The sequence below is a fragment of the Hibiscus syriacus genome, unplaced genomic scaffold, assembly GCF_006381635.1.
Source record: "Hibiscus syriacus cultivar Baekdansim isolate YM2019G1 unplaced genomic scaffold, ASM638163v2 tig00110387_pilon, whole genome shotgun sequence".
NCBI classification, from domain to species: Eukaryota; Viridiplantae; Streptophyta; class Magnoliopsida; order Malvales; family Malvaceae; genus Hibiscus; species Hibiscus syriacus.
In genome coordinates, this window is record NW_024062717.1 from 5,739,536 (window position 1) to 5,757,444 (window position 17,909).

Below are 17,909 nucleotides of genomic sequence, written 5' to 3' on the forward strand. Positions count from 1 at the left end.
AAGATCATGGAACATTAAGAGAAAATAAAGAACTCATACGAGCATATTCAAATTTGAGCAAGACAATATTGAAGGCATCAGAAGGAATTGATCCTTGGTTTAACTACCCTTAAACACTTGTTTGAGCTTATTTATCCATTTCTTTCATAACCGTGAACCATGGCCTACGTTACGTTCCTAAAAAGTCATTTCTAATCATACATGGATTTCTAAGCAGAAGATACTCTTCAGATTTCATTCCACCCATCAGGATTAATATTTTATTTACAAAAAAAAATGTTTTCTAAAATCTTTAATGCATGATAGAAAAAAAATAACAAAGGGGGGTTCAAGACGTAAATTCTAAGTAACGTCTTGAAACCAAAAGAGGATTCGAGTTGAAAACCTGAAAATGCAGCTCGAATATGGAGACTATTGCATATGAGGCGATCGTACAAGTCCCTTGATAAGGCATCGCACAACCCGAATAAGAACACGAGAACTGGGAGTCGGACCAATAAATGAGTACAAAAGCTACTCTATCAGATTAGTGAACAAAAATAAAGGAGACACCATACCTTTGACTAAAAATAACAACCTGAGACATTTTATCCTCTTCTCACTTAAACCATTCCTCAAAGATAGCATTGATCTTGACATTTGTCAAATAGCTATAATTTATTGAAGAATTAACAGTGTAATTAATTCTATGATATACAATGAACTCTTGTTTTATGATTTGTCAATTGTGAAACCTTGAAAGGGGTAATATTTTCAAAATCTTTGATTAAACATTTTAAAACTCTTTGATAGATATTTTCAGACTTTGAAAATAAAAAGAAAAAGGAAAACATTTTCAAACAAGATAATCTCTCTGGATGCATATCTTGGAATTCAACGAATATCTCTCTAAAGCTCAAGATCAAAGCTGGGGCAAGAGAAGCTAAATTTGCGAGTCAAAATTTGCTGGGGCAAGGAAACAAATTATCTCAGTTCAAGGTTTGAAAGAGTACACCCTAGTGGAAATGCAGACAAACTAAATCAAAGATATAATAAAGACTGCTCTCACAACCATTCTCCTTCAAGATCGAGAAAAGCATACATACATACATACATACATACATACATAAATACATACATATATACATATATATATACATACATACATACATACATACATACATACATACATACAAACATATATACACATACATACATTATATATAAAAGTTGCATCAAACATTTATCATCATGTGTATTAAAAATATTTTTCGCCTCACTTGAGGAAAAATCAAATGAATTTCATCTTGACATCCATCATAACATCCATCATAACATCCAAGATAGTCAGTCAAAAATGCATCATTTTGATCTCTCAGGAAATCAAAGCTCGGAAATGACCAGATGTCTCTAACTTGAAGAACCAATGATTTAACTTCTTGAAGTCAACAATCAAGATATTTCCTCAATATGCATGAACAAGCAGTCTTTTTATCACCTTTGAGGGTTTTTTTTTTCTTAAAATAAAATTTTGTCTCACTTGAGACATTTTTCCACAAATTTTGAGAATTTTAAAACAAATTTTTGTCTCGCTTGAGACAATTTCTCTCAAAACAAATTTTGTCTCGCTTGAGAAAATTTCTTGAAAAACAAATTTCGTCTCGCTTGAGATACAAATTTTGAATTTGTTTCACACTAAACAAAGTTGATCTCACTTGAGATCGTTTTCTCAAAAAAATAAACTTTGTCTCGCTTGAGACAATTTCTCTAAAAACAAATTCTTTCTCGCTTGAGACATTTCTCATAAATTTTGAGAATTTTAAAACAAATTTTGTCTTATTTAAGACAATTTCTCTTAAAACAAACTTCGTCTTGCTTGAGACATTTTTTTTCCTTTGATATACAAATTTTGAATTTAAATCACTTGAAACAAAAATTAATCTCACTTGATATTGTTATTTCTTTCAAAACGAATTTCATCTCGTTTGAGACATTTTTCCTTTGAGAATACAAATTTCGAATTTGTTTCACATTAAACAAAGTTGATCTCACTTGATATCGTTTTCTCAAAAACAAACTTTGTCTCTCTTGAGACAATTTCTCTAAAACAATTTTTGTCTCGTTTAAGACAATTTCTCTAAAAACAAATGTTGTCTCACTTGAGGCAATTTTCCAAATTATTAATTTGTTTCACTGGAAACAAACATAATCTTTGAGTCATTTCTTTTGAAACAAAGGATCTTTGAGTCTGTTTCATTTGAAACAAAATGAAAAAAATCTTTGAGTATGTTTCTTTGATAACAAAATTTTGTCTCTTTTGAGAAAGTTTCTTTTGAAAAATCTTTGAGTCTGTTTCTTTGGAAACAACATTTACCATATGTGAGTCTGTTTCCCTTCAAACAAAACTCATCTTTGATTATTTTTCTTTTAAAACAAAATTTTGTCTAGCTTGAGACAATTTCGTGAAAAATCTTTGAGTCTATTTCTTTTGAAACAAAATTTTGTCTCTCTTAAGACAATTTCTTTTGAGAAAAAATCTTTGAATCTGTTTCCCTTAAAATGAATTTTGTCTCTCTTGAGCCAGTTTCTAATGAAAAACCAACCTTTGAGATTGTTTCATTTGAAACAAATTTCGTCTCACTTAAGACGTAACCTATCTTTGAGTCTGTTTCTTTGGAAACAAAATTTTGTCTCTCTTGAGACAGTTTCTTTTAAGAAAAATCTTTAAGTCTGTTTCTTTGAAAACAAAATTAATCATCTTTGAGTTTGTTTCCCTTGAAACAAAACAAATATCTTTGAGATCACTTCCCTTGAAACGAATTTTGTCTCCCTTGAGACAGTTTCTATCAAAATCCTATCTTTGAGTCGGTTTCCCTTGAAACCATTATCCCTAAAGATGGCCAGTCTTCCTCATCACGTAGGAACCGTGTCATCCCCTGACCAGATCTTCTCATCACGTAGGAGCCGTGTCAACCTTAGATAACCAGTCGTCCTCATCACTTAGGAACCGTGTTATCACCTTTAGATGACCATAACTCTTCATCAAGTATGAGTCGTGTCATCATCGACCTGATCTCCTCATCACGTGGGAGCCGTGTCAACCTTTGATAACCAGAACTCTTCATCACGTATGAGCCGTGTTATCACCTTCGTAAAGATGGCCAAGAATTCTTCATCACGTATGAGTAGTGTCATCCCCGACCAAATCTCCTCATCACGTAGGAACCGAGTCACCCTTAGACGACCCGAACTCTTCATCACGTATGAGCAGTGTCGTCCCCAACAACCACATATCCAATTTATAGACAAAAATGAGAGAACCAGACAAAAACATGTTGTCATATCGTCTTTGCCCTATTCTTGTTAACACAAGAATGTGCAAAGAGGGGCAGCTATAGACACCCGTTTTTGTCCGGGTCTTTTCTAGTTAATTTTAATTTTATTATTGTTATTATTATTATTATTATTAATGTTATTATTATTATTATTATTTTGTTTATTAATTATTATTATTATTATTATTAATTACATATTACAACATTTTGCAGGCCAATCCCGAGGCCCAAACCAGAAGCCCACTGGAACCCAAATCACTGGCCCAATCTAGCTACTAACCCATACCCGTTTACATATAACCCAAACCCTAAAACAAATTAGGGTTTTAAACCTTAAACCAAAATTCAGCTACTACCACCTTCAACCCTATCATCCAACCGCCGCCGCCAGACAAAGTCAGCCACACTTCTCAGTTGCCGACCCATTTAAGCCGAGCTTCCCTCCCCGACAGCCTTCTGTCACCACCGCCTTCCTCTTCTGCAACAATAGTGATCCATCCATCGAGCAGTGTCAAAAAAACCATCAATCAAAAAAAGCAGAAAATAAAATCTAAAGAAAATATATCCTAGAAAATAGGGAATCATTTCCCTACACAAAGGACCATTCATCAATCATCCATCAAGGATACAACATAAAAGATAAAGCAAAGCACGCAGAAGAGGGGGGACATTCGGGTTTTGGGGGAAAAAAGAAAAAACGAGAGAAAGAAAGGGGAAAACCCCTATAATATTCGAATCAAACCCAAGAGAGAGGAAAGAAAACCAAAGAGAAAAAGATTCGGAGAGGGTGAGAGAGAGAAAATAGAGGGAACCAGTGGAGAAAAAAGGAGAGCATTCGAACCACAAACCAAAATTTAAAAAAAAAACTGAGAGAGATAGAGGGAGTTTTGAGAATAAAAAGAAAATATAAAGAAAACAGAGAGAGAGAAGAGAGAGAAGAGAGAAAGCTTACCGAGGAGGGAGGTTAGGCGGAGGCATGCAGGGAGTTCAAAGATCACCGTTTCTTGTTGTTTCGAGAGGTAAATCGGTAGATTTAGGAGACTGGGGTAGTGTTTAGGCAAAGTGGAGTGGGGTTTTGAGTAGAGGGGGTTGAGAGGTTTTTTTTAGGGTTGTTGGGCATTGGTCACCGCCGGCGACGGCTGTATTTCTTTTCTCTTATGAGGGAGTTGAGAGAGTTATGAAACTCTCTCTCTATCCCTCTGTTTTCTGAATCAAAACCAAATGAGAGAGGGGAAGCAAAGAAAGCCCATTTTGGGCTTATATCCCAACCAAAACGTCGTCGTATTAAGGGGAGGGTTTCCATGTTTTCAAGTGTAAAGGGTAAATAGCACCTTAGGTCCCTCGCAGTTGTAATTTATCTATTTCAATCATATACTGAAAGTTTGCTTTACTCTATTTTGAGCACTTATATTTCCGTATTTCTATTTTAGTCCCATTATTATATGTTATATTATTTTTATTAATGTTTGGACTTTAGGAACCATATTTGTAATTATTCATTTAGGTCACTGATTTGGCGTTGTGTGTATTTTTGTGGATATTGGAATTTGGTCGCAATATTTGTAACTTTATTAATTTAGTCACTATTAGTATTTAGTTTAATTTCTGTTTAGCCCCATAAGTTTTTGTTTTATCCATTTTAGTCCCTTTAGTTTCTATATCATCTATTTTGGTTTTTGAAGTTTTTGTTTTCCCTATTTTGGACCCTAAATTTTTTTCTATTTTTTTTCTGTATTTGTATTTTTACTGTTTTATTGTAATTGGCTTTTTATAATGCTTGTATTATTAATCTGGACTTTGTTTTATTTGCCATTTACTATTCAGTCCTTTAAATTTCTGTTAATCGTGTTTTAGTCCCTTAATTGCTTATTTTTGGTATTTTATTTTGGGTTTGTAATGTTTATTTATTTTTATTTATGTATGAATGTATTTTACATATTACATGGTTATTTGTATAATGTAAATAATGTGTTTAATCCCACTTAATGTAAATATTTGTATTTCCAATTACATTTATTCTCATTATATTCTTATGTATGTACGAAATATTTGATTTTATTTTCAAGAACACGTATGCGTAGAATGAGCGTGAAAAGTACCATTTGGACGAAGTGGTGCGATCCGGTACGACATTTTAACGACATAGGAACTTGAAATAAGTCGAGTATATTTTACTAATTAATTTGTTCAAATGATGCAATTCGTGTTATTTTAAGTGACAATTTACTTTATTTTATGTTAATGTAAATTTCAATTTTGTTAATTTATATTCGATTCATTTTTAGTTAATCAATTTATGTAAATGTCATTTTTTTCATTTATATTCGATTTGCGTTTTTAATATAAATGAGGAATGAATATTCTTTAATTGATAAGAAATATTCGAGTTAGTTTTCCCGACGGAGGATTGCTAATATCGAGATTTCTTTTCAAGTTAAAGAATTTTCCCTAATAATTATTTGAAGAAAATTAATATTCAATAAATGGATCATAATTTAATTTTATATTCGATTCATACTTTCCACTATCACGACGATATGTAAGCGACACAGTATCAGTTTTGGGCGTTGTGGGGTGCAAATCATTCCCCACGCGTAACCGACTTTCGAACCCGTTTTAAACGAATCTTTGGTAAACGCAGACCAAATTTTGTCTTAAAAAAATGATTTTTTCTTTAAATTATTTTTAAAAGGCGTTTTTAGGTATTCGACCTACCTAACCCAAAGGTCGATGGCGACTCTATTCAATTTATTCCAAATTAATTCCAAATCACTCATTTTTCCAAATTAAAGTCATAATCGTTTTAAATAATGTTTAATTGTTTTACCTATAAAAAATGGTTATGACAAGGGGAACATAAAAATTAGGCCCCTAATAATAAGTATTGAAAAAATTGAATCATAAAGACAAGCAAAACTAAATAAATTTAATTGTAAATTATTTTTTATTACGGTTAATAAACTATCTAATAAATACATTAAATTTTAATAGAAAACATCAAAAAAATTATTAAATATCTAAGTACTCACACAAGACATGTATGATCCTCTTTTAAAAGGGTACATGTTAGATTTTAACATTCACAATCTTGTCAAAATAATAATAAAAGAATAATTAAGTGGAAGTGAAAAATAATTTAAAAATACCACATCAGTATTGCAATTATTTTTTCAATGGGAAAATAATAAAATAGAAACAAAATGTAACGTTAAGTATGATTTTGAAAAAAAATAATAATTGAATGACCAAAACAGAAATAAAATAATAGGTAGGTGACTAAATAAATAATTTATCATTTTTTAATTGTATATAAATTTACAATTTAAACCCCGGACAAGAGGGTGCCCTGAGCAAGTGCCCCACTTGCCAGGGATGGATCTGGCTACGTACTTATCTAATTTATATGGTCGTTTTATTTTTGGAATATATAACCAACTACTTTTTCGTTAATATAGTCATTACTTGTTTTTTTTTAAAAACTAAAACACCAATTTAGATTAAAATTCAACATTATCAATGATGATTTAAATTTATATAGTTTATAGTTTCATACATTTAAAGGATGCACAAAAGATATTATTTAAGACAATATAATATTTTTATTCACAATTTTAAAAATCTCAGAAGTTTTCCAACTCAAAAAAATGGCTGTCCCTTTTTTTCCCATATGTATGGGGTAAGGGGGAGGTAAGATAGTAGGCTGCCCCCAACACCAGGTTGAGAGCAGCTTCCGTAGGAGACCTCCAAATTATGAAATGCCCTCCGTGGGACTTGATCCCACGACCTCAAGGTTTAGAACCTTGTGCTCTACCAACTGAGCTGGATGGTATCTAAGAAGAATCATAGCTTAGTTTTCCAGTGTGATAATGAGCGTCCAAATCAAAATAATGATTATCTAGTTCTAAATTAATTTAATTTTTCATTGTATTATTTTTGTCTTGTCGTGTTTTTCATCAAAATAATTGTTGGTTCACGGATGAGGCTTGCAAACAACAGGTGCAAGAGGTGAGGGTTGGCACAGCGGGAGAACCCATTAACAAAATCTCGACTGTGGGTTATTGCTTGGAGAGTTGGCAGCGCTGTCAATGTACCCAAGAGCAAGGGTGTCTTACCGTTGTACGCCAACGCATTGATCAAATACTTTAGCGTCAGCTATCGGATGCAGATTTGTGTGAATTTGTTACCCTCAAGGAGGAGTTAAACCAGCTGCAAGTGCGAGGTGAAACATATTGGTAGCAGAGGTCACGTGTTCTTTGGTTGTTACGAGGTGATAAGAATACTTCGTACTTAATTCCATGCCAGAGCCACGGGTCGACGTAGGAAAAGTTTGATTCAGGGACTTACTTTTGAGACGAGAACTTGGGTTGATGATTTGGACGACCTTCACCGTGTGGCTGTCACGTATTTCGAGTCTCTCTACCGTTCTTCTATCTTCTTGCAAGCAGACGCCATACTAGATTGTGTTACCCCTGGATGTTATTTCGCTTTGTCTTGACCTTCTTTCTGGGCGGGTGCCAACGGTTGCTGTCAACCAAACTATTCTAGTTTTGATTCCCAAGATCGATTATCCGACATGGATGAAGCACTTCATCCCAATTGCTTTGTGTACTGTCATTTATAAGATAGTTTCTAAAGTGTTGGTTATTCGACTTAAACATTTGATGCCTGCATGTATTAACGACAATCAAGTAGCTTTTGTGTCAGGGCGTAAATTTATGACAATATTTTAGTTGCACATTAAATTATTTACTATCTGAAATCTGCTACGCGAGTTTCCTCATGCGGTGCTGCACTGAAGTTAGATATACAAAAGACGTATGATAATGTCGAGTGGCCTTTTCTGCAGGCGATGATACTCAAGCTTGGTTCGATCCTCCTTGGGTCACACTTATAATGTTCTACGTGACATCGGTCTCATTTTTGTTCGGATCAATGGATCGCTTACGGAACAATTTCAATCGGGACAGAGCCTTCGTCAAGGGGATCCTTTGTCTTCGTTTTTGTTTCTCTTTCGCATGCAATATCTCTTCGCTATCCCACATTTTGAACTGTGGGGGAGTTGTATTTGGGGCATTCGGACTTATCAAAATGGCCCTCGAGTAACCCATTTGTGCTATACGGACAACAACTTGCTATTTTTCTGGAATTCGGAGTCTAAAGTACGACATTTATGGGAAGTATTTGACATATATGACTTAGTTTCGGGGCAAAATGTTAATAATGTGAAATCTAATATTTGTTTCGGCTCTCCTGCTACAATGGTGGAAATAACCATTATTTTTGGTATTCTTGGTATTAGTATCGTGGACAACCCTAGTAAATATATGGGTATGCCTTTACTCATTGGGCACAACAAATTTGTGTTTGGTTTCCTTCGTGATAAGGTGGTCGCCTGAATTCGTGGATGGATGAAGAACCTACTTTCTTAGGGTGACAGAGAAGTCTTCATTAAGTTCGTCTGGTAGGCATTACTAACTTATGTCATGGGTTGTTATTTAATACTTGAGGAGTTGTTCGACGAAACTGTTATTATCCTTTGAGATTATCAGTGGTATGAGCGTGGTTGACTGCTCCTTGTTTGGTCTATTCTTTGTAATCGAAGCGGGTTGGTAATCAGGTCTGGCATTCCATAGAGTCTTTTGATAGCTTGATTGCACGTGTATTCTCTGTAAAATACTTCCGTCAGGAGTTGTGACCCGACTAACTGCGGCTCGTTAGGAGTTTGTTGCGAGGTATTGATCTTAAGTGACATCTTGAGCCACATCGAAAGTACCGAAGGTGGACAAGTTTATAGAAGCTTACTGTGACAGACTGGTGTAATATTGAGAGGAACTATCCAAGCCCATGTAAGGAGCTTTGGATTTCATTCGGAAGATTGAAGCTTCCATAAAGCAGAGGATCGAAGTTTTGCTCGTGTAGCTGCGGATGCTGATGTTAGTTTAAGCTTGTTCTTAGTATCGTTTTGTCGTAATTTTGGTGATAGATTCCGTGGATTGTTGTTTGTGCTGTTTGATCCGAGTTCTATGTACTCTTTTTCTTCATTTAGAATTAGGAAAGTTTTTAACTAGACATACAATCGTGGTAGCTTTTATTCAATTATTAATAAATTCATCTTACCGGACAAAAAAAATCGTTATGGTACTATATTGGATGCTACAATTGGAGATTGTTAGAACATTCCTTTAGAAACCTAGATTGGAATTCGACTTAAAGTGAATAATTTATCTTTTTGGAGTCGCTACCGACCTTTTGAGTTAGGTAGAGTTAGATATCTTAATATTATCTTTTTACCGCATCTACATCTTATCAAAGATTCACTTGGAATAATTCGAAAGTCAATTACGTATAAGGAATGATAAGTACCCCAAAATACCCAGAATTGATACCAACACAATTATATATTATCTTAATAGTGAAAATTAAAAGTTTGAACCACAATTTAAAGAAAATGTCCTTTTACTTAATTTTGAGAGTTTACTACAACAAAATAAAAAAGAGACAACGTATTTTAAATAAAAAAGTAACTTAAAATTGTGTCTAATCAAAAAAATAAAATAAAAGATCACGAATATCAAAACAAAAAAGTAATATAAAATATAAATTAAATTAACTTTGATAATAAATAAATAAAGGTTATACTATACGAAATTTAAAAGGTATATGAAATAAATACGGAAAAGAATAATAAATACTAAGACTCTAAAAAACAAATTTTAGAATACTAAGTTAAAATAGAAAGAAAATCAAATTACAATAAAAAATTACAATAATAAGAAAAAATGGAAAAATAATCACATTTGGAAAAAATAGAAACAAATGCTGAAATTGAAGTAAATTAAAAAGAAATAAAGGGAAATGAGTTACATTAGAAATAAGTTTTATTTCTTTCGTTTTGAAAATTTTGGATAAAAACAAAACCACAAAAATTTTCATCTTTTTTCTAGATTTACATCGATTTTCCCCGAAAACCTAAAAGAAGATTACTTCGAAGATATTTGTTAATATAAAGTTAAAAAACGACATAAATCGGTTATAATCGAGAATTTTAATAAGAACCTAACTTTTAGGTTGGATAAAGTACATAAAATTTTCGTTTATAAGCCGTAAACTTCTCGCAATATAACTTTTCGATTACAATCGAAAATATTACATTTTTCATAATATTTTCGATTGAATATGATAACATTTTAGGTTGAAAACCGCCTTAAATTAGGTTGTGGCACAATAAAACTATTCTAAGAAGAGTACTTGTTTATATGCATAAAAAAACTCTAAAAAGAGAAACTTAATATTATTTTTTTCTCTCCCAATTGTACAAGAAGAGTACTTATTTATAAGCCTCCAATTTTTTAAAAAAAGTATATATAATATATTTTATATTAATATTAGATACATAACTTTAAAGAAAATAAATCTATCGAGGGGCCAAATTATGGGTGCTTTTTTATTTCATGCGTCATACTCGAGATGGATAATACCGTAGCTGTCAAATTGTTGAGGAATGAAGTAACGTGGATTGCTCGAATGGCATGTAAGAGCTGTGAAAAGTAGAATGAGCAAAGAACGGAATGAATCAAAAATCAAATTGAAATATTCTGATAATTAATGGCTTAATTATTCAAATCAAATTAAATTTTAATTTTATACAATTTATAATTAATTTTTATAATATAAAAATAAATATTTCATATTTTAAAAATAACTTTAAAATATTATTTATATTCAAGATAGTTACTAAAAACCTTAAAAAACCAATATGCAAACAATGTCTTGTACCACTACAAAGTCCATTGTTTCCGGTAACCAGTTGTCTCCTCTTTCTTTTCTAATTACATTACCAATGGATGAATGAAGTGCCCTTAGATTCCTTCTCTGTACCTAATATTCACAGCTGCCAAGATTGCAGCTATCATCACGTCTGCTAAATTCTTCAACGTCTACTTAAAAGTCTGGAATATCAATTTTTGGAGTCCAATTGGAATCTCTTTTATGGTAATGCAATGATTCTCCGCGTGGAATATCAAGTTGAAAGGATGGATATGAACGTTTTGGAATAAGAATTTTTTTTATTAGTATGGGTGATTACAATGTAATATATGTTCGAAAGATTTTGAATTATCTAACAATGAACATTCAAACATCATTGCAGACGTCGTGCTCGAACCCAATATCTATAGGAATAACAACCATCGCTTTAGCCGCTTAGGTTGCTTGGAATAAGAATATTAAACCCAAGTTGGGAGGCTTCCTTTTATTAGTTTAGATCCACGAATTCAATTAGAAGTGATATTCACTTCGTCTTCCAAGTTGATTCCTTCTTAGGCAAGCAAGGTTATAATTAAATAGAGGCACCCGACAGAGAAGGTCATATCAGAAACAGTTTCACAATTTCTTACCCAAACATCCGAGGAGATGGTGAAATTGAGTTTCATCGAGTTCAATTATGGTGCTCTTCCGAGGAACTTGTCAAGAAAACCAAGTAACTCGAGCATCAGCAGGGAAAGACAAAGCTCGAACGTGTCATCAAGGAGTTACCAGCCAAATATTAAGGAAATGAAGTGGGTATTCGACAAATTCGACGCCAACAATGATGGCAAAATCTCGAAAGATGAGTACAAATCAGCTATGAGAGTGATGGGGAAAGGAGTTGCAGAAAGAGAGATGGAGAAAGCATTTGCTGCCATCGACACCGATGGGGACGGCTACATCGACTACAAGGAATTCAATCAGATGATGCATAACACGGGAGAAGGGATCAACGGCAAGGACATCCGAAGCGCGTTTCAGGTGTATGATATAGATGGCGATGGGAAAATAAGTGCAGAAGAATTAATGGCGGTGATGAGGAAGATGGGAGAGAGATGTAGCTTGGAAGCTTGTCGTAAAATGATAAGAGGTGTGGATGTTGACGGGGATGGTTTAATTGACATGAATGAGTTTATGACCATGATGACTCGCACCATGAAGCCCCTCTAATAATCGATCTGGTGTTATTTTAAATACATCTTCTTCTTTTTTCTAGATTTGTAATAAATATTTGCAGTTTTCAGAATAAAGAGCATAAATCAATAGCATACAACAAAACGAAATATGGTTCATAAAATAGAACAGATAAACAAAGAACAACGAGTTGAAACTGTTGCGGAGGTCTGAGTATAATCATCTTGTCATAGGTCCTACGACGGGAGCAGCTGTAATCCCTCTGCTTTGTCGATCCACGTTTGCTTGCCAACCTTGAACCCAAAATTTTATTTAGGAATGAAAAGCAATGACAAAATAAAAACTCTAACCAGTCCTACTAGTTTCTTATCAAGTGCGAGACATTCAAATTATGATTATATTTAACTTTACCAAAATATTATAATGGAGTTTAAGTATTAATGTCATATAAATTAAATCTTTCTGTCAATTCTAAGCATTAAATGCTGGTTCAAATATAATTTAGAGAATATTTAAGACATGAATGAATCAACATGCAAAGCGCAGCCAACTTACCGATCCCCATATCAAATCCACGGTTCTTGAGCTCTCTATATTCTTGACAAAGTGAGCAAGTCTCGCAGCAGAAATGAACCAAGCAATCAGCACAAGGAGCCTCTTCCAAATCATATTGTCCTCTCAATCTCGACCTATAAACACATGAATACAAGCAGGAAAACCCTGTAAGAGCCAGCAATCCATAAACCCCACCACTTGCTGCACAAGCTGCAAACACAAATTGTTCACACAATTTAGTTCCTGCAGGTTTAAAAAATGGTCTTAAATTGGGTATTTCAGAAGCTTACAGATAGAGCCTTTGTTAACGATTTCAGCAAGTTGTCCAAAGGTAACACAGGGACAGAAACAAGTGATGAAACAATTGGCAGGGTCATCACAACAATGGCAAAGGCCAGTAGACCACGTTGTAGCAGCACTTGCTATTCCACGGAAGTGTGAGACATGGGAAGGAGGCATGTTCATGGGGGCAGTTGGGAACCCTGTTGGTGCATATTTTGCATTGCCATGAGCTGAAGAATACATTTCTTTCTTGTGATCAGCTTGGAGTTTGTGGCAAGGAAAAAAAAGGAAACTTGTAGCTAAAAAAGAAGACATTGGTTCTCAGATTTTAAACCCCGTTTCCAAGAAAGTACTGCTCCAGAGTTCAAAATCAAAGGCTTTGAAAACGATGGTCCCGATGCAAGTAAGTTGAACCTTCCCCATGTGAAGTATCCCTAGCGAGATGGGGAGGGGGGGGGGCCTTACATGGTTGCAAAAATCTAGGTTGGTTACTGCTTACTAATTTCTTATCAAATCCTCAATTAACCTCGATTCGGCTTGCTAGAAATCCTCACCATTAAGTTAATAAACATGATGCCAAGCAATCCAAACACCAATAATTGAATCAAGTGTGCCCTTTGTAAAGATAAGCAAATCATCAACAAAGCATTGGTGTTGTAATATCCTTGTATTTTCGAAATTTTTTTAGTTTGATGATCGAAAAATTATTTTTATTGAATAAACTATTAAATTAAATATTGGGATTTGTGTGCCATTCATTTTGGTTCGTTTGATTGAAAGGGAATTTGATCAAAAAATTTAAATGATAATCGATAAGTGAAATGAAAATTGAAGGACTGATTTGTAAAACAAAAGAAAGTTAGAGATCTGCATAGTTAGTTCTCCCTAAAGACCAATTTAGTGGGTTTGTTGGAATATATGGATATCTGTCAACAAACCATATATTAGAATTTTATGAAAATTAGAAATTAGTTATAATAGTATTCTAAAGGATCAATAAATTAGTCAATTTAGCCTCTATTTTTAATTATATTAACTCTTAGGTAAATAAAGTACGCAAAATGGTCCCGAATAAAATTATAAAACGGTCCTTCGACTATAGGGTGTTGCTTTGTTGAGTCTCTCAATTATTAAAAGTTATAAAATGGTCACCCAACTATTTAGTATGTCCCAAACTCATCATTTTCTGTTAAAAAATTGACAACAGACTGAGTTGGATGTTAACTTGATGATTGAGATATGATAGAATTTGATCGCATAATCTAAAAAAAACTATTATATCTCAGTCAACAGGTTAACATCTAGCTCAGATTATTGTCAACTTTTTTTATGAAAAAAGACGAGTTTGGAACATACTCAATAGTCGGGCGACCATTTTGTAACTTTTAATAGTCGGAGGACTCAACAAAGTAACACCCTATAATCGAATGACCATTTTATAACTTTTAATAGTCGAGATACTCAAAAAAGCGTCATTCTATAGTCGAGGAACTATTTGTGTAATTTACCCTAACTCTTAACATTTCATTTTTAGTTAAAATAATCTTTTTCTAATGAAAATGGTTATTTGACTAATATTCATTGTGTATTCCTAACAATATATTTTCGTATATATTTAATTATTGATGTGACATATATTATACCAATAATTAAGCAATTGTGAAAATGTTGGGTTAACAACAAGTATTGACTGTTAATGAACTAACAATTTCTTTCTAAAAAGGATCATTTCAACAAAGAAAAAAAAAGATGTCGAGGAATAAAATGCTTACAAAATAAGTATCAAAATGACTATTCAAGTAAACATTAAGGATGAATTTTAATATTAAATCTTTACGTTATTTAATGATTAGTTTATGCTTTTTGATGATCTTAAAAAATGATTGATTAATATTATCAATCTGCTTTAATTTTTTATAGACATTTATTTTTTTGAAATTAAGATTTTTGTCACATTTCTTCTTTATTCATTCAACGACGGTAATTGTTATCACTGATTCAAAAATTTCGAAGAGGGATGGGAAGAAAATAAGGTAAGGAAGGAGTCAACTAAGAAATAGTTTGATTATTTTAAAAAGAATAATGAATTTGGGTTTGTATATACATAATTGTTTTCAATTTGAAGTTTTCAAAAATTATGAGTACTTTAATATATATTATATAAAAATAAAGAAGAACAGCAATAATTAATTAAAACGATATATTTTTTATTGGTAAATTAAATATTTTCATAAGTTAATCTTACGAGATAATACAACGTTAACTATTAATGAAAACAATCTTTAAGTGACTTTAGTAGTTAAAGAGAACATTATTATTTTAAAGGTCATGAATTCAAGTAATTGTGTTTGTGTGTGTATATATATTGTCAATCGTTAAGAAAAATTTTAAACATATATTATATTATAATTATCTTAGACAAATAAAAATAATATTGATGAAAACCAATCACAAGTAAACAAAAAGTATTCTATATAAAAAATATTAAAATATAAAACTAAAGTTTATATATTGTGACTTGAGAAAATAAAATAATAAAGGAAAGAATAGAGAAAGATTTTATTTTTATAATTATTAAAGATTGATTTATTTTTATTAATTACATTGATTTAAATTTTTTGAGTGTTTTTAATAGTATAAGATAATGTTATTTTCTCAAAAAAAATTAACTTCAAATATTTATAAAAAAAAAGAGTGTGCCGTTAATTTGTTTTGAATATATATTATCTTATAAATATTTTAAATTATTCAAAATTACTTATTGATTCAAGAGGTGATGTATTAGATTTTTAATTTAAAATTAAAGATTTGAATTTTAGGGTAAAGTACAAGAATGGTTCCCAATTATAGGTACTATTTTATTGAGTCTCACGATTATTAAAAGTTATAAAATGGTCTTCAACTATAGGGTGTTACTTGTTGAGTCCTCTTACTATTAAAAGTTATAAAATGATCATCTGACTATTTATATGTTTCAAACTCTCCTTTTTCATAAAAATATTGATGGTCTTTTGAGCTTGATGTTAACTTGTTGACTGAGATATGATAAAATATAATTCTATAATCATTTGAGGTGTATTTTATGGATCGAGTCTTCGTTTACATTATGTCGTTGAGTCAGTACTTGAAATATTATACCGTTGAACTAATGCTTAAAAGTAACGACGATGCCATAAACATTATTAAAATATAATTTTATCATATTTCAATCAATAGGTTAACGTACAACTCAAATAACCATAATTTTTTTAATAGAAAATGGCAATTTTATAACATATAAATAATCAAGTGATCATTTTGTAATTTTTAATAGTCGAAGACTCAATAAAACAATAATACATATTCTAATAAGAGAAAATAACTTCAGTGACCGAAAATGCCTTATAATATACGATTTTAACCAACTTTTTTTATATTTGCGAAAATGACCAACAAATTCGCAACGCGATCTCGAATTCGCAACGCGAATATGTAAATCGCATTGCGATTTTACGAATTCGCGTTGCGATTTTTCAAATTTGCAACATGATTTTCAAATTCGCAATGCGAATATGTAAATCGCAACGCGAATCTGTAAATCGCAACACAAAAGTCAAATTCGCAACGCGATTTCCAAATTCGCAACGTGATTTACAAATTCGCAACACTGAATTTCAAATTCGCAACTCGATTTCTGAATTCGCAACTCAATTTTCGAATTCGTAACACGAATTTTAATTTCGCAAAAGGTTTTATTTTCACAACACACATATTTTGGGTATATAACTACGCAGCAGCAGCAACTCATAACCTAAATCCCTAAATCGCAACTCATTCCATCTCCATCTATCACTCTCTTCGGCGACATCCGTTCCTATATCCAACGACATCCTTCCCCATCTCTATTTTTTTTACATAATTTTATTTCTATATAATTTTTCAATTATTTCTCTCCCAAATTATCAACTATCAACTTAATAAAGGTATGTTCTTCTCTAAGTTAGTGATGATATGTAGTTTATAGCTCGTTTGTTTAGTAAATTAATTTACAATTTGTAGAATGAAATCATTTAATGTTGATCATGTTTGGATAGATTTGTGTTTTGGAGGGTCATGGGAGAATGTTCATGGTGTTTTACGATATATGTCTTTACCTATGAATCTTCAACTAAAACTGTCATTAAAAAAGTTAACTTATGAAACTCTAATGTTACGTGTTGCAAAGAAATTGAATTTAGAGCCTCTAAGTGAATTTAGGCTATCTTATCAGAGAAAAGGTAAAGTTTATTTGTTAACCGACAATGAAGATGTTGAACGATTCATTGCTTACATTAATGTTTCGCAAGAAGATGATGTTACATTGTATGTTGTTGAATCTAGAAGTAGTGAAGTTGGGTCACTACTGGGTAGTAATCAACTAAGTTCTTCAACCCCAGTTTATGGTGCTCACAATGTACAACGTTATTATCAACCTCAAAATTTAATGGTTCTACCATAATTTTATCACCAAGAAAATTTTGTTTCACCACATTTCCAATACCAAACACAATATCAAACACAATCTCAAAACCCACAACCTTTTCCTAATTCAAATCTCAATCAACTTTCAGCACCAAATTTCAGTTTTCGTATTGACCAGTTAGACGATGATGAGCCAACAGAAAAAATTGTGAGTACTAGTCAGTATTTGAAATTTGATCTTGGTCAATACCCGGACTTTGATCTTCGTAAATACTCGGATTTTGATGATGTTTCAAAAGAAGAAACAAACCTTGCGTGTAATGATTTTGATATTGGTCAATACCCGAATTTTGATGATAAAACAGCTGCTGCCGAGGA

The 17,909-nt window shown here is 32.2% G+C and overlaps 2 protein-coding genes across 2 annotated transcripts; one reads left to right on the plus strand and one right to left on the minus strand.

Annotated features, from left to right (window-relative positions):
• Positions 1-11,669: 11,669 nt before the first annotated feature.
• Positions 11,670-12,388, plus strand: LOC120122592 (calmodulin-like protein 30). The gene has a single exon (XM_039141721.1). The coding sequence runs from the start codon at positions 11,727-11,729 to the stop codon at positions 12,288-12,290; it is 564 nt and encodes a 187-aa protein (XP_038997652.1). The 5' UTR covers positions 11,670-11,726; the 3' UTR covers positions 12,291-12,388.
• Positions 12,389-12,457: 69 nt separating this feature from the next.
• LOC120122593 (cell number regulator 1-like) lies at positions 12,458-13,372 on the minus strand. Its single transcript, XM_039141722.1, has 3 exons — positions 13,100-13,372; positions 12,810-13,019; positions 12,458-12,547 (listed from the first exon to the last, which is right to left on the minus strand). Exons 1-3 carry the CDS (start codon positions 13,332-13,334, stop codon positions 12,474-12,476), a joined length of 519 nt encoding a protein of 172 aa, XP_038997653.1. The 5' UTR covers positions 13,335-13,372; the 3' UTR covers positions 12,458-12,473.
• Positions 13,373-17,909: the final 4,537 nt, after the last annotated feature.

Bases quoted from the DNA above. Each gene is read 5' to 3' on its own strand.
- LOC120122593 (XM_039141722.1), bottom strand. From the start codon at position 13,334: ATGTATTCTTCAGCTCATGGCAATGCAAAATATGCACCAACAGGGTTC. The intron at 13,020-13,099 runs GTAAGCTTCTGA...TTGTGTTTGCAG, and splicing joins CGTTAACAAAGGCTCTATCT to CTTGTGCAGCAAGTGGTGGG. The intron at 12,548-12,809 runs GTAAGTTGGCTG...TTTGGGTTCAAG, and splicing joins TGGATTTGATATGGGGATCG to GTTGGCAAGCAAACGTGGAT.
- LOC120122592 (XM_039141721.1), top strand. From the start codon at position 11,727: ATGGTGAAATTGAGTTTCATCGAGTTCAATTATGGTGCTCTTCCGAGG.